Source organism: Syngnathoides biaculeatus, chromosome 7 (assembly GCF_019802595.1).
Source record: "Syngnathoides biaculeatus isolate LvHL_M chromosome 7, ASM1980259v1, whole genome shotgun sequence".
Taxonomy (NCBI): Eukaryota; Metazoa; Chordata; class Actinopteri; order Syngnathiformes; family Syngnathidae; genus Syngnathoides; species Syngnathoides biaculeatus.
In genome coordinates this window covers 498,797-512,135 of record NC_084646.1, presented here as the reverse complement: position 1 = coordinate 512,135, position 13,339 = coordinate 498,797, and the positions used below count along the sequence as shown (strand labels likewise).

General features: G+C 41.8%; 1 protein-coding gene across 16 annotated transcripts in view; it reads right to left on the bottom strand.

The window, feature by feature from the left end:
• nlgn1 (neuroligin 1) overlaps window positions 1–13,339 on the bottom strand; it is a 290,450-nt gene that overhangs the window by 70,150 nt on the left and 206,961 nt on the right. For all 16 annotated transcript variants that reach the window (XM_061825528.1, XM_061825529.1, XM_061825526.1 and 13 more), the window contains one exon: window positions 3,597–3,753. In XM_061825528.1, coding sequence (XP_061681512.1) covers window positions 3,597–3,753 — 157 coding nt within the window. The remainder of the gene's footprint in view (window positions 1–3,596; window positions 3,754–13,339) is intronic.

Sequence of the window (13,339 nt, the reverse complement as noted above, 5' to 3'; positions counted from 1 at the left end):
AGAAAGCAGACTTCAATGGTTTGGACATGTCCAGAGGCGAGAGAGTGAGTATCTTGGTAGAAGGGGGCTGATGATGGAGGTGCCAGGCAAAAGATCGAGAGAAAGACCATAGAAAAGATGGGTAGATGTTTGAGGGAAGACATGAGGGCAATTGGTGTTCGAGAGGAAAATGCAGGAAATAGGCTTAGAAAAAGATGACACGCTGAGGCGACCCCTAACGAATTCTAAATTCCTGTGAGACTAATATGATTTTTGAGCGCAGTAATCAAGCTGAACATAATTTTTTACAGGCATTTGTATGTTTATTAGTGCTTGACTTCTCGTCAGAAAAGAACCTGTCTCATTTACAACAGGGGCTCAGGTTTTCAGAGAGGACTCTTACGAGAAAAGTGTACCATTTGTTTGACTGGTCAGTCTCTTCGGCGTAGTGGGTATTTCATGGACACAGAGTGCCACCTTGTGGTAAGCAGAAAGAAGCTTTCAAATATCGTAATGGTTGGTATTTTCATAGTTATTTCTATGCCCAGATAATTACACCTTTGTAAACTGGTGTCCAGGATTTTCAGGGGAATTTTTTTCTTGTTTTGGCTTTGTAAATAGGTGGTATGCCACTCAGGTTGGGTTGTTCATTTGTGTGTTTGTTTGATTAATCAATTCATCCATCCATCCATCCCTCGAGTGCTTATCCGAGACATGAGATTCTGCCAGCCATTTCCAGGTGACCTTCACAATACATTTGGGCCCACTACATCTTCCCCCATCATTGGAGCCAACTCACCACCAGGTGATAATCACTTGACAGCTGTGACCCTCTCTTCGCCTAAGTGTCCAAGACATGTGGCTGTAAGTTCGATGACATGGCCACAAAGTTGATCATCTAACTGTGACCTAGGGTGTCCTGGTGCCAGGTGCATCTGTGGACACCCTGATACTTGATCATGTTGTTAATAATGGAAATGGGTTATGACCACAGAAGTCCAGTGACAAAACACTGGTCTGGTTCTGATTCCAATAATGCCCTTCCAAAATTCACTGTCAAAGCCCAGGTGACCATTGAAATCCCCCAGAAAAATAATGAAGTCCCCACCAGGAGTGCTCTCGAGCACCCCCTCTAAGAATTCCAATAAGGGTGTGTACTCTGAACTGCTGTTTGGTGCATTGGCACAAACAACAGTCAGGAACAGTTCCCCCACCCAAAGGCGGAGACAGACTATCCTCTCATCCATCGGGGTGAACCCCAACCTAAAGGCATTGTATACCCACACCTGCTTGTTACCTCTCACTTTGGGCAACTCCACAGTGGAAGAGAGTCCAACTCCTCTCAAGAAGACTGGTACCAGGGGCCTTGCGGCATGTTGAGGCGAGTCCGACTATATCTTCTCAACCTCACACACCACCTTGGGCTCTTTCTCTGCTAGAGAAGAGATGTTCCACATCTCTAGAACCAGTTTCTGTAGCCGGGGATTAGTTTGCCAAGACCCCCTTTCGGCGCTGCCCAACCCACACTTAACCTGACTCCTATGATGCCTCAACCGGAGGTACCATAGGAACGGGGACCTCCGTTACCCATTTGGGCTGTGCCTGGCCGGGCCCGATGGGTGTAGGCCCGGCAACTAGGTGCTCACCTTTAAGCACCACCTTTAGACCTGGCTCGAGAGGGTGGCCCCAGTGACCTAGGTACAGGCAAGGGAAACATCAATCCATTTACTTTTTTCATCTTAGGAGTCTTATAGGCATGCTGTCTGGACCTCACCTAGGGCGTGTTTATCATGGGTGACACTAGTAGGGCCGTGAAGCCCCTGAGAACTTAGCTCCTTGGATCATTGGGACACACTCCACCATGATAAGGTGACGGCTTCCAGGTATAGGCTTCAATAAATCTAATTTGCCCAAAAGCCATGGTGTCATGAAGTCTTCATTCATTCCTGCTCATCAGAAGCCGATGATCTCATGGCTTCTGACCAGCGGTTCAGAAAAACAGGAGATAAAATCCACTTCAATGTAATGTGTGAAATGTTTTTGAAGTGTTTTAAAAATGCTAATTTGCCATTTTAAAATAATCCACACTCAGCCTTCCTTTCCCAGGGATTGGCATGAAATCTGCTCCCAGCAGATTCTAGGGTCACAATTGTCCCAAAGTTCCATTTGTCTTTGCTCGTAGTCGATAGATTCACCCCACCATCCATCCCCTGTGCTGTTTCATAAACCAACTGGTACCATTTTTTTCCAATATTGTAGTCTGTGCTGTTTTATGACTATCTGAAGTCACGGTTGCATTGTTTGCTTCTTTACTTGTTTAAAATAATCTAATAATCACCCCTCCTTGCCTCGACCCACACATGGCCTCTGGTCTGAAACCTCTTTCATGACTTAAACTCAACATTGACCAACATGTTCGTGGGTGACCCCTCACCCTTCGTCCTATCTTCCCCCTCCTCCCAGACATTTGTTCAGGTGTGTTCTTGGGGGAACCTTGCACAATGACTCCCTCTGATGCTTTTAATTAATGTGTTTCTGGATCTATAATTTTACAACTGTTTGGAGTGGTGGTTGTATTGTTTTAAGACCCACTAAAGTACCAGTTTTATTGTAGTTTTTATTTTATATTTTTATTATAGTCTTTTAATTTACATTTTTATTGTTTTATGACCACTTCAGTTCATCTTAATCTTAACAAATCCTACTTTAACCTGGAGATGAGTGCACTAAAGATTTAAGAGATGATCGTGGACTTCAGGAGGCATCCTTCACCATAGCTGTACCACTCGTTGTCCAACTGTCTTTGTGTCAACCGTTGATGCATTCAAGTTCCTGGGAATTACAGTCTCTCAGGACCTGAAGTGGTTGACTAATATCTCTATCCTCATAAAAGCTCTGCAAAGGATGTAGCTTCACAAAGGGTGGCTTCTAAGGACACACGGCCTGCCACGAAAATTGTTGAGACAGTTCTACACAACGGCCGTCGAGTTAGTACTGTGTACCTCATTCAGTCTGGTCTGGTACTGCCACAAAGAAGAAGAAACTCAAACTGCAACGGACAATCAAAATTGCTGTAAGGATTGTCAGTACGGCCTAACCACCCTTGTGGAATTTCACACCACTCAAAATAAGATAAGAGCAGGCAAAATCCTCTTGGACCATTGGACCTTGCACAATTGACTGAGGAGCAGGTGCAACATTAACGCTGTAAACATTGTCCCAGATTATTGCAGCAATAGTTACTTTAAACTGCATCAGTCTTGGCACCCTTTGCACAATGGTCATTGCACTGTACTATTTCTCTTCTAGGTGTTGTAACTGCTCTAAAAACTTGAAAACTCAACATACTTTAGCACAATTGTCAAAAAAATGAAAAAATAAACGAGTCGTTGTCTTACCAAATGATTAAACCTTTATCGCTCTGTGACTGTTATCGCAATGTCTGTCTTCCAAGTATTCTCTTTCAATTTACTAGCTGTTGTCATACTCTACATGTACCGGTATGTCGTACTAGAGCGGTCCAATGACTCAAGAAAAATTCTTTGTGTTTTTACATACATACAAAATAAAGATGATTGTGATTTTTATTCTGATATTGGACTTGAAAGACAGACTACCTTGTTGGCGCGATAGTGCTCTTTGACACGGGGCTTGAGGCCTATGTGCAGATAAAGCTGGTCTTTCTGGTTATAGCGTGTCCATGCCACTTCTTCAAAGCGGTTGGGCTTCGTGTGGATAAATTTGGTGTCCTGGGGTACAGGCTGATTCGGGTCCCTGAAAATAAGAGAACAATATAAAGAGGGAGAAACTAAGTAAAATAAAACTTTCCATTTTATTGTTTTCTAAACAATGAAATTATTTGTACTTTGTGCTTTTTGGTCTTTTTCCTCTTTGATTTAAATGTTTATAAGCATTTGCTTTTATTTGCTTTTAAAATAAATAAATAATAATAATAAATAAATAAAATAAATAAATAATAAAAATAAATCATGTAAAGCACATTTAGTTATATTGTGTTTTAATTTTACTATATAAATGAATTTGCTTTGCTCTGCTTACTCAGACCCTGAGACTGGAACTACTTTAAGTATCGTCACAAAGTTTTTAATGATTGTAGATTTCGTGTTGATGGAATTGGTATTATGGGGGTCCAAATGTGCCAATTTTAAAACCTAGGTCCCAGAGTAAGTAAAATTAAAAACTGTGATCCTTTCTTTGAGTTTATACTGTATATTAACGGCTCTTTCCTGACATGATGACCCAGTAGAGCCAGTTCTCGTCTGATGGTGCACTAGCACTGCCAACAACAATTGGTGATCACTATATTGGATATTGTTTACTTTGGCGGTGAGCTGGCTTTCCTTCTAAAGCAGAAGCTCTACTTCGTCATAGTCCACATAAATGTCTCCTTTCTTGTCCACTTTGTATTCCTGCCATTTTAAGAACATGTTTGTATGTAATTTACTAGTTTTGGTGACACACACTCCTTTATATGATTCTGTGTTTACTGAAAATTAAAAGGGAAAATAATTACCATGTGGACATGGTCTTCGTCTATCAGTCCATGTTTTCAGTCTGTGAAACCTTCATGTTACTACAAATTATCTTGTATTCGACAGCACAATGTAATGGTCGTTGGCAAATGCGAACCATACTGTGCTAAGAATTTGTGTTAAATCAAATGTTATTCTGGTAACCTGATGTGCTCACATAAAATAGTACACCAAGATAAAGCAAGAGCAACATGAGCAGAGAAACCATTACAATAGACATTTCACAATATGTTCTGGAGTCAGGATATTGTTGCTAATGAAAACTGAAACCATGCTAATATGCAAACAGTTTCTACCTGTATACAACCTGTATACAATCACAAAGGCAGTTCAATAAGGATTTGTTGTTATTCTGTGTGATAAAGTGCTCTTTCATCATTAAATAGCTCAGGTTTTCCAAGGATAAAATGGTAAAGTTGATATTCAGATATGTATCAAGGTAGCAAGCTAATTAGAGAAAATAAAAAGGCAGATCTAAAAGCATTTTCCATTTTGCCCTGTACTTGGTTGGGTATCACTTCCGATGAGAACTGGAATCCTAACATGATAACACTGGGTGTAGTAACTGATAGCAAAATAGCAATATGAGTGGAGAATGCACTTTAACTGTGATGGGTTTAACATCTTACACCTAACCCTGATGCATTTCTAATGATAACGGATATTGCAAAGTTGGCAAAGCTAATTGCATTTCCCCAGCCTCCATTCTCCAAAGCGATCCACACTTCTCATTCGCAATGGATGTTTGTAGGGACCTGCAATTATTAGTAGTTTTGTTGCAGTGTACCATGATACACCGAACAGTAGTTCAAAATACCCACCCTCTTTGTAGTCCTTAGAGGGAGTGCTGGAGAGCGCTCCCTCTGGGGACTCCATCATTCTGCTAGGTGACTTCAATGCTCACGTGGGCAATGACACTGAGACCTGGAAGGGTGCGAGTGGGAAGAACACACCGATCTGAACCCGATTTGTGTTCTGTGACTGGACTTTTGCGCTCAGCATGGATTCTCTATCATGAACAGCATGTTCAGCCATAAGGGTGTTCTCATGTACACTTAGCACAAGGACACCCGAGGACACCGTTCGAACTTCAACTTTGTAATCATGTCATCGGACTTCTGGCCGCATGTCTTGGACACTTGGGTGAAGAGAGGGGCAGAGCTGTCAACTGATCACCACCTAGTGGTGAGTTGGCTCCGATGGTGGGGGAAAATGGGAGTTCGACGTGGAAGGCGCAAACATATTGTGAGGGTTTGCTGGGAGTGGCTGGCAGATTCCCTTGTCAGAAGGAGATTTAACACCCACCTCTGAAAGAACTTTGCTCATGTTCCGGGGGAGGCGGGGAGAGATTGAGTCTGAGTGGACGATATTTCGCGCTGATATGTACCAGTTGGCCAGACGGAATGCAGCTTTGGTGCTCACTGAGGCAAAAATCCGGGCATGGGAGGATTTCGGTGAGGCCATGGAGAATGCCTTCAAGGAAATTGTAGTCCACGGTCCGGCGCCTCAGGAGGGGGAAGCAGTGCACCGTCAACACTATTGAGGATGGGTCACTTCTGTCCTCAACTCTGGAATAAAACTCTGTGGAAGAATACTTCGAAGACCTCCTCAGTTCCACCACACGCTTTTGCATGAGGAAGCAGAGTCTGGGTCCTCTGAGTGGGGCTCTACTGTTTCTGTGAGGCGGGCTTTCATATCTCTGGGTTTCACTGAAGTGGTTAAAGAGCTCCTTGGTAGCAGGGCCCTGTGGTTGATGAGATTCACTCTGAGTTCCTCAAGGCTCTGGATGTTGTGGGGCTGTCCTGGTTGACATGATTCTGCAACACTGCGTGGACATTGGGGACAGTGCGGAGGGTGTGTTCCAACTAGATGGGGCTCACACTTCGCAGCCTCCCTGGTAAGGTCTATTCAGGGGTAATTGAGAGGAGGGTCGGTCGGGGAGTCAAATCTCAGATTCAGGAGGAGCAATGTGGTTTTCGTCCTGGCCATGGAACAGTGGAGCAGCTCTACACCATTGGCTGGATCCTCGAGGGTGCATGGGAATTCGCTCAACCAGTCGACATGTTTTGTAGACTTGGAGAAGGCATTCAACTGCGTCCCTCAGGGAGTCATGTGGGGGATTCTTCGGGAGTATGGCGTACTGAACCTCCTGATATGGGCTGTTTGGTCCCTGTGGGGTTTGAGTCTGGTTCGCATTGCCGGAGGTAAGTCAGACTTGTTTCCAGTGAGAGTTGGACTCAGCAAGCTGCCCCATTTGAACGATTTTGTTCATGAATTTTATGAACAGCTTATGAACGGCTTCGAGGGTGTCCGGTTTGGTGGCCTCTGCATTACATCTCTGCTTTTTGCAGATGATGGGATTCTGTTGGCTTCATCAAACATGATCTTCAACACTCACTGAAGCGATTCACAGCTGAGTGTGAAGCTGCTGGAAGGAGAATCAGCACCACCAAATCTGAGACCATGGTCCTCAGTCAGAAAAAGGTGGTGTGCCCTCTACGGGTTGAGATCCGGCCCTAAATGGAGGAGTTCAAGTATCTTGGGGTCTTGTTCAAGAATAAGGGAAGAATGGGGCAGAATCGTCAGGCGGATCAGTGCAGCATCTGCAGTGATGTGGACTTTTTATCGGTCCATTGTTAGGAAGGGGTAGCTAAGTCGAAAGGCGAAACTTTAAATTTACTTGTCAATCTATGTTCCTACCCTCACCTATGGTCACAAACTGTGCGTCGTGGCTGAAAGGACAAGGTCCCAGATACAAGCGGCTGAAATTTGTCCGGGCTCACCCTCAGAAATATGGTCAGAAGCTCAGTTATTCAGGAAGGGCTCAGTGTTGACCTACTGCTCCTCTGCATTGAAGAGGATCCAGATGAGGTTGTTGGGGCATCTAATCTGGGTCCCTCCCGGACGCTTCCCTAGTCAGGTGTTCTGGGCATGTCCTACTAGAAAGAGATCCCGGGGATGACCCTGGACATGCTATAGAGACTGTGTCTCTCGGTTAGCCTGGGAATGTCTCAGGATCCTTCCGGAAGAGCTGGATAAAGTGGCTGTGGAAAGGGAAGTCTGGGCATCCCTGCGAAAGCTACTGCCCCTGCGACCTGGTCTGGAGAAGCGGAAGAAGATGGATGGATATCACAAAGACATACTGAGGGCTTTATTGCAGAGTAGAATTTAAGGTGGAGGTGGGACTGCATCAGGGGTCAGCTCTGAGCCCCTTCCTCTTTGCAGTGGTAATGGATAGGCTGACAGATGATGTTAGACTGGAATCCCTTTGGACCTTGATGTTCGCAGATGATATTGTGATCTGCAGTGAAAGCAGGGAGCATGCAGAGGAACAATTAGAAAGATGGAAACATGCACTAGAAAGGAGAGGAATTAAGATTAGCCAAAGTAAAACAGAATATATGTGCGTGAATGAGAAAGGTGGAGGGGGAAGAGTGAGGCTACAGGGAGAAGAGATAGCAAGGGTGGAAGACTTCAGCTATTTAGGGTCAACAATCCAGAGAAATGGTGAATGTGGTAAGGAAGTGAAGAAACGGGTCCAAGCAGGTTAGAACAGCAGGCGAAAGGTGTCTGGTGTGTTATGTGACAGAAGAGTCTCTGCTAGGATGAAGGGCAAAGTTTACAAAACAGTGGTTTTGATGATGATGTACAGATAAGAGACGGTGGCACTGAAGAAACCACAGGAAGCAGAACTGGAGGTAGCAAAAATGAAGATGTTGAGGTCCTCGCTCAGAGTGAGCAGGTGTGATAGGATTAGAAATGAGCTCTAGAGGGACAACCAAAGTTGGATGTTTTGGAGACAAGTTTCGAGAGAGCAGACTTAGATGGTTTGGACATGTTCAGGGGCGACAGAGTGAGTATATTGGGGTGTATATGAAGAGTTTGTTTTCAAAACGAGACATAGGCATTTTTTTTAGATTTACGAAACTCGCGCCAAAATTATCCAGCTCCGAATGGATAATTTTGGCGCAAGTTTCGTAAATCTGAAAAAAATGCCTACGTCTCGTTTTGAAAACAAACTCTTCATATATATATATATATATATATATATATATATATATATATATATATATATATATATTATATATATATATATATATATATATATATGCGTGTGTGTGTATAGATAGATAGATAGATAGATAGATAGATAGATAGATAGATAGATAGATAGATAGATAGATAGATAGATAGATAGATAGATAGATAGATAGATAGATAGATAGATAGAGAGTTCGCGCACATGACGTCACCGTTTTCACGGCGCCATATTGCCGGTCAAACAAAGCCGCTCGACTTTGTGGGAGACATTGAACCGGAGGAGAATATTCACAATGCCCGAGACCTGTTGTGCTGTTGGTTGTCACAACAGACGAGACAGATCTTGAAATTGATCATTTAATAGAATATCATCTGAAAAGACCAGAAAAGATCAATGGATTTTGGCAATTAATCGTGATGGATGGTGCCCAACCAAATACACATGCCTGTGTAGCGATCACTCCTTTTCAGGTAGGAATTATGAGTTCAAGTATTTGTAATGGCAACTTGACTCATTTGAAAACAATGCGTATTAAAAAAATAAATAAAACGTCTGTTTAAGGAGGTTAACGTGTGGCCGCAATACACTTCCATGTACGGAAGAGACGATTCCCTGTCCTAATTTTTTTTCCCAATCATAGTTAATGAAGGCAAGTTTGCGTAAAACCAGGTGTCATTTATTTAAATATTGATGTTTGTGTTTAAAAAATTAGAAATGTATAGAGATCGTGCACATGATGGAGGCTGCCCGACGAAATACACACGCCTGTGTAGCGATCATTTCAAATATGAATTATTCATCTCAATCTCAAACGATCAAGAAGTATTTATAATGCCAAATTGACTCATTTGAGAACAATGCGTATTTAATAAAAATAATAAACCGTCTGTCACATAGGGGTTTACGGAGGTAAGTGTGTGGCAACAATACGTTTCCGTGTAACGGAGGCAAAATAAAAATTCCAGTTATAGTTAATGAATGTAAGTTTGTGTAAAACCAGTGGTAATTTATTTAGATATTGGTATTTGGATTGGAAAAAGTCTGAGTGGGTCCATCACGATATGGGATTTATTCCTGATTGAGAACAGATCCAGCAATGAAGTATTTGTATACGTCCAGACTTTGATAAGCTTTTGAACTTTTCTGTGTAAATCTCAATGACTTACTTAACAGATACATGTGTCTATCCAGTTATCCAAGACAAACGGAAGCAAATTAACTGTCCAATTTCTTATCGGCAAAAACATCGACTTTGGAAATAAATATGGGTCCTCTATGCGAAGTGTCTCTAATTTTTCCACATACCTTAATTTATTATCACCTTAGAAATGTTTCACGGTATTGGACAAAACTCTGGATGTCGTGCAATAGGACATATTTTCGTTTCGACTCAACGGGATTAACTTGCAACAATGCTTTGTTAGAGCAGCAATATGGCGATGTGATTTTATGACATAGGTTCATGAGCTCTATAGAGGTGGCGTGGTGGGTCAGATGGAAAGCGTTGGCCTCACAATTCTGAGGTCGTGAGTTCAATCTCAGATCCGCCAGTGTGGAGTTTGCATGTTCTCCCCGTGCCTGTGCGAGTTTTCTCCGGGCACTCTGGTTTCCTCCCACATTCCAAAAACATGCAACATTAATTAGGACACTCTAAATTGCCCCTAAGTGTGATTGTGAGTGCGGCTTTTTATCTCAATTTGCCCTGCAATTGGCTGGCAACGAGTTTGGGGTGTACCTCGCCTCCTGCCCGTTGACAGCAGGGATAGGCTCCCGCGACCCTCGTGAGGATAAGCATGAAGAAAATGTATGTATGTATGTATATATATATATATATATATATATATATATATATATATATATATAGTAATGGGGACCAGAACTGCCCTGTAAAGAAAATGCTTACAAAAACCAAGGACAAAAGGATGCAGTTGTTCCCAAACAATCGGAGGAACAAGATAAGGTGAGACAAGGTCCACACAGATTCATTTGCATCACCCAAAAAATCTGATGAGCAAATGACAAATGGAATGTGCCAGCACTTTAAATCTCCTACACCTCTTCCTGCCCCATGGGAGCCATGCACACCTCAGAATTTCCCCTCCATGACTACAACAACCATACAATCCGTAATAGATGTTGGCTCTCCCTCTCCCAGCCGGAATGCAATATTGGATCCAATGGATAGGATTAAGACTATTGTCAACGATGGAGTGCAACCCGTACCACGCCAAGATCTTCCTTCCATCCCCCCTCGCCTGAAACCACCATTCACTAGGAAGCGAAAGGCCCCTCCTCCACCCATGAAGACTATCTGTCAATCTGACTGATATTTACCAGGTCTTTTCCAGAATAACTCAGACCCCTATGGAGATCAGGCATTTTTCATCCCTGAAATTACAAGGGACAGAAAGTTCGTCAAAAAGATATGGCACCAAAAAAGTAGAATGTCCAACTTGGTGAGGATTAAATTTGAGTCCATCGAACCATTCTCTCTAGCCATCTCTGCAAGCCTAGCTCTTTTTAATATCAGGTCATTGGGTAACAAATCAATGTTGATCAATGACACCATTAAAACCTATGGTCTGGACTTTTTGTTATTAAATGATATGTGGTTAACAGAAAGTAGCTGTAATACCATTTTAAATGAGGCAACACCAGCAGATTTAAATTTCATGAACAAGTGTCGAACAGAGAAAAAAGGTGGTGGTAATGCTGTTATTTTTAAATAATTATTTCAATGTAAAGAAATTATAGTGGGTGACTTCAGCTCTTTTGAATATTTGTGTTTTTTTTAGTTAAGGGTGACCCAAAGGTTATCATTTTAATAATTTGTAGACCTCCAAGATACAATGAGAAAATTATGGAGGATTTTTCAGAACTGCTGTCAATTATTTGTACTGAGTACAACTATTTTGTCATAACAGGGGACTTTAATATTCATGTTGACTATAACATGGAAAAAACATCCAAAGAACATTCTGCAATAATAGACACATTTGACCTTCCTCAACATATTAAGAATCCAACGCACACTCAAGGTCATATCTTAGACCTGGTCATCTCTAAGGATGTATTAATCTATTGATTGACAAAGATATGGCTATTTCTGACCATTTTTGTGTATTTTTTGAATTACAGATCATTCCAACAGTTCAGACAACCTCTATCTCTATTAGGAAAAAGTCCATAAATGAGAGTACTGCCACTAAGTTTATGGAGACTGTGCCCATGCCACAGAGAGTGAATGCTGAGACAGTTGATGAACGTTTGGACAATTTCACCTCTAAAATCACAAATGCCATGAATGCTGTCGCTCCTGTGAAAACAAAGACCATCCTGAGGCGACTTAGAACACCGTGGAGGAGCACAATGATGGTCAAGAGATCTAAATCAGAGTGTGGGAAAGCGGAACGCAAGTGGAGAAAGACTAAAATACAAATTGACTTTGACCTCTACAGACAGTGTCTTTGTAATTTTAACCAAGAGTTAGTTCGAGCTAGACAGCAAAACCTTTCTGAAATCATCAGTAAGAACCTCAACAATACACATGCTCTATTTGCTGTGGTTGACAAGCTTACTACCCCCCCCCCCCGATTCAGATAGATCCAGCACTTACAACAGCTGCCAAATGCAATGACTTTGCCTATATTAATGAAAAAATACAATTCATCAGGTCAAATGCCAGCACAAATCAGCAAAAAGATAGAATGATCTCACATCTGAAGCCACCTAGAGAAAACTCTATTAACTTGTCAGAATTTTATATGGTTGGCCAAAAAACAGTAGAGAAAACTGTTCAGCAGTTGAAACCATCAATGTTTCGACACAATACCATCTGACTTTTTCAAAACTATTGTAAAGTCAGTGCTACCATGTTTGCAGTAAATAATCAATTGCTCACTTCAGTCTGGCGAGTTTTCCAAAGCTCTTAAAGTAGTTGCTGTTCAGCCTCTTCTAAAAATCATAGCACGAGACGATTCCATGTTAGCAAGCTATAGACCCATCCCAAATCTCCTGTTCATAGCCAAGATTCTCGAGAAAGTTATTTTTGATCAACTCAGCACTTTCTTGAATTTAAATGGACTTCTTGACACATTTCAATCAGGTTTCCAAACTCATCACAGTACAGAATCTGCTCTTATCAAAGTGCTAAATGATAAAAGGTTGAATTCTGACTCAGGAAAGGTGTCAATTTTGGTCTTGTTGGATCTCAGCCCGGCTATTAGTTTGGTAGATTACAATATACTGCTAAACAGGTTAGAAACATAGGTAGGACTAAATGGAACGGTCATTCAATGGTTTAGGTCCTTCCTGGAGGAAAGGAGCTACTTTGTAACCATTGGAGGTGCTCAGTCTCAGTGAATGCCAATGACCTATGGGGTCCCTCAAGGGTCAGTTCTTGAACCTCTCCTATTCAACTTGTATATGCTACCCTTGGGTCAAATTCTTCAAAACTTTAATTTTGACTACCATAGCTATGCAAATGACACAGTTGTATTTAAGATGGTCTCCAGATGAGTACAGTTCAATTGAAGTATTCTACCACTGTCTAAATCAGATAAATAACTGGATGAGCCAAAATTTTCTTAAACTAAATCACAACAAAAATTAAACAATTGTTTATGGGAATAAAGAAAAAAGAATTGCTGTTCGTAAACACTTGGACTTTCTATCTTTAAAAACCAAAGACCAAGACCGAAACCTTGGTGTTCTGCACATTGATTTACCTCATGTATGTAATGCTCTATACAAATACATTTTCTTT